Source organism: Rutilus rutilus (genome assembly GCF_951802725.1).
Source record: "Rutilus rutilus genome assembly, chromosome: 17".
NCBI classification, from domain to species: Eukaryota; Metazoa; Chordata; class Actinopteri; order Cypriniformes; family Leuciscidae; genus Rutilus; species Rutilus rutilus.
Window position 1 is genome coordinate 14453540 of NC_140230.1, and position 3064 is coordinate 14456603.

At 37.6% G+C, this 3064-nt stretch overlaps 1 protein-coding gene across 3 annotated transcripts; it reads right to left on the reverse strand.

Moving 5' to 3' along the window:
- Window positions 1–319: 319 nt before the first annotated feature.
- On the reverse strand, window positions 320–2589 carry twist1b (twist family bHLH transcription factor 1b). Of its 3 annotated transcripts, none has more exons than XM_084435703.1 (2): window positions 1715–2589; window positions 320–1171 (listed from the first exon to the last, which is right to left on the reverse strand). In XM_084435703.1, exons 1-2 carry the CDS (start codon window positions 2129–2131, stop codon window positions 1118–1120), a joined length of 471 nt encoding a protein of 156 aa, XP_084291829.1. In that variant the 5' UTR covers window positions 2132–2589; the 3' UTR covers window positions 320–1117. The 3 variants fall into 3 exon arrangements, with proteins under 3 accessions (XP_084291829.1, XP_084291830.1, XP_084291828.1); XM_084435704.1 differs by having other exon boundaries at window positions 1770–2585; XM_084435702.1 differs by having other exon boundaries at window positions 1582–2584.
- Between the last annotated feature and the right edge of the window lie 475 nt (window positions 2590–3064).

A 3064-nucleotide genomic window follows, 5' to 3' on the forward strand; every position in this document is an offset into this window, starting at 1 on the left:
TCTTATTTTATTTTTATTTCTTTACAAATGAATTAAACCTGACAATAACATCACAACACAGACAAAACTATTGAGTAGCTTGCTTTTTTTTCCTGCACACAGTATTTTTTGGAGCAGCCTCTGGCTATACATCCATTTCAGTCCCTGGGGATTTGACCCTATGACACACGTGCGTATTTGTGAAGCTCAAGCTTGATGAAACCGATGATATTAAGTGCAACTGTAAAAAAAAAAGAAAAGTTTAGACTTAAAATTTTAGTGGTACATGCCATTATCCCCCTCCCCCCCTCCCCCACCGCAGTCTTATGTATCTAAAGAAAAAGCATCTATGATGTGTTCTTATGTGATAATACACCATTTTCTCTCCATTTTATAACGATACAATATAATATATATTGTATTGATAAAAATTGTCACGTTTTTTTACACTAAAGATAAAAAATTAGGCTATACCTCATTGTTTTGATCAGATTTTTTTATTTATTTTTTATTAACGTATTTTGTCTCTGATTTGCTTTTCATGTCAGTCAACCCGTGATAATAACACTAAAGGAATGGTAATAATGAGTATTTACTGTATTTCCCCTTTCTAAATGTTTCCTAAATGTTTCCTGAATCGGACACACGAATGACGTGAATGAATTATTATACTATAACGTGAAATATTTCTTAAAGGTTCTTCATTTTTATTGCAGAAATACACATTTATTTACAGAAGTAACAAAAAAAAATAAGAATGCATTTCGACACAGGATACATTTGCCTTCATTTCAAATAGTGTGTCATCAATAAATAAATAGAATTGTACTAAAACTTTGTATTTTGCACAGGATTCGAACTAGAGGCTTCATTCCCCGTCTTCTCATCAACAGTCCTTGTGATGCAATTTCACTTTCTCAAAGAAAGCTATGCACAACTGAATCTTCAAAAAACTAAAAATTAAAAAAAAATAAAAGACATGCATATGCACACATTTCCAACATTCGTCGTCAATAACACTCGCAAGGAAGTCCATATGCAGCGCACGCGCAACAAATCGCTGTCCGTGGCCTTCTCTCGATAATAGCCATGACCTCTGTTGGAACATTTGCCGTTTTCCCCAAGATTATGTAGAAATCTAGCATTGTGTTGACGCATTGGTCCTCGTGTTTTCCAAGTTCGTGGCTTTCACCTGCGAATAATAGCATGATTTAGGCGGGACAATATAAAACATTATTTACAGAAACCCCTTGTTCTGAGAAAATTCTAATCGATTGTGGAAATTATGTGCTACAATAGGCCGTACTGATAGTAAACAAATTCTTATGCATTAGCCTACATAATGCAATAGCTGTTTAGCAACTTTTTTAGATGTAAGCTACATTTTGACCAATCTTCATTATTTATTTGCGCTATTACCATCTCTAAATAGAGAGGCAGTTTGTCTCAAATTAAAGCCTTACTGCTAGTAAACAAATCCGATCTGATTACATGCAACAGTTGTTGGCTTTGCAACGTGTGCCTAAACGTGTAGACTTTAGTAAAGGTTTAATTTTTTACAAAGCTGCACCATTAAAGGCGATGGATATTGTGAAAGCGTACCATCTGAAAACAAAAACAAAAAAAAAAGTTTCCCTGCGCACTAGTGAGATGCAGACATGGACCAAGCGCCCTCCATCCTCCAAACCGAGAACGCGTAGCTCAAGCGCTCGTGAGCAACATAACTACAACTTGCCATCTTGGAGTCCAGCTCGTCACTCTGTAGAACCTGACAGAGAAAATCGATGTACCTGGCGGCGAGTTTCAGCGTCTGTATTTTGCTCAGTTTATCGGACGGTAAAGTTGGGATGATTTTGCGCAAAGACGCAAACGCTTCGTTGAGCGACTGCGTCCTCTGTCGCTCGCGCACGTTCGCCATCACGCGCTGTGTCTGCAGCTCCTCGAAAGACTGAGGGCTGTTGCTGCTGTTGCTAGACTTTTTCCCCCTTTTCCCAAGGGTCGAGCTATCGGAATCCTCCCCGTTTTTCCTGCTAGACCGTCTTTTCCTCGCGCTCCTCTTCGGTGGCCTGTCGGGCTCTCCGTCGCTGTTGCTGAGACTGTCCGCGAGAGACACTGGGGAGCTGGAGGAGTCTCGCGCGGGCTCTTCGGGCATCTCGCTCAAGTCTGCTGAAAGCGCGTGCGGATAGAGACGTTATTCCCTCATGAGGGTGAAATACAATTCCAAGCGTATGTTTCTTATTCTGGAGGAAATAACTAGGTATCCTGGATTCCAAGCAACTTTGAGTTAGGTTGAAAGGGAAAAAGTTGGGGAGTTCTTATAGTCTGGTGAAGTGTTTGTGAGAAGAGAGATGATTGGCCAAGAAGGTTTAAGACGTGAGAAGGAGGGTGGGGGGAACTTTTAAACTCAAGATATTTTCCTTGTCAAGTCTGACAGTTCTTTGGTGAACAGAAAAAATAGCGATTGCACGCTCAACTAACCGAAATGATTCGTTGTGCTTTGATTCGATTTTAAAACAACGAATGCAAAGTCAGGACATTTTTTAATCAACTCGGTATTTCCTGTGAAATTATAGCCTCCTACTCTTTAATTCGGTTATTGGGTTTTTCATCACACGAAAATATTTAATTTGAACCAAAATCACAACCACCACAACATTTAGTTTCTGAGAATTTTTTATTTTTTTAATAATATAGTCCAGTGAAACATTACACTTTGAAAACAACCAACAATTTTCAATAACACTGAAGAAACGTGTTTTTTTTTTTTTTTTACTAAGTTAAACACGCATTAGACAAATGTGTATCTGATTTGTGTTTAGAAATTAATTATGAATTATACATTTAGAACTATGTCTGAAAATATAAAATATTCAAATAAGTGGAATTCAGACACAGTGTAGTAATTTCCATGAAATATAGGCTACGTTACATAATCTATCTTGATTGTGACAGCCTTTCACTTGGGAGAACAATTTGAAATCCAAAACCAAGACATAAAACCTAAACATGTTAAGTGTAAAGGATCAGAATCTAATTATTTTTAACACATAAATAAAATACTATCCACTGTAACACTCCACAGACT

Coding starts and splice junctions, on each gene's coding strand:
- twist1b (XM_084435702.1), bottom strand. CDS start 2,131: ATGCCCGAAGAGCCCGCGCGAGACTCCTCCAGCTCCCCAGTGTCTCTC.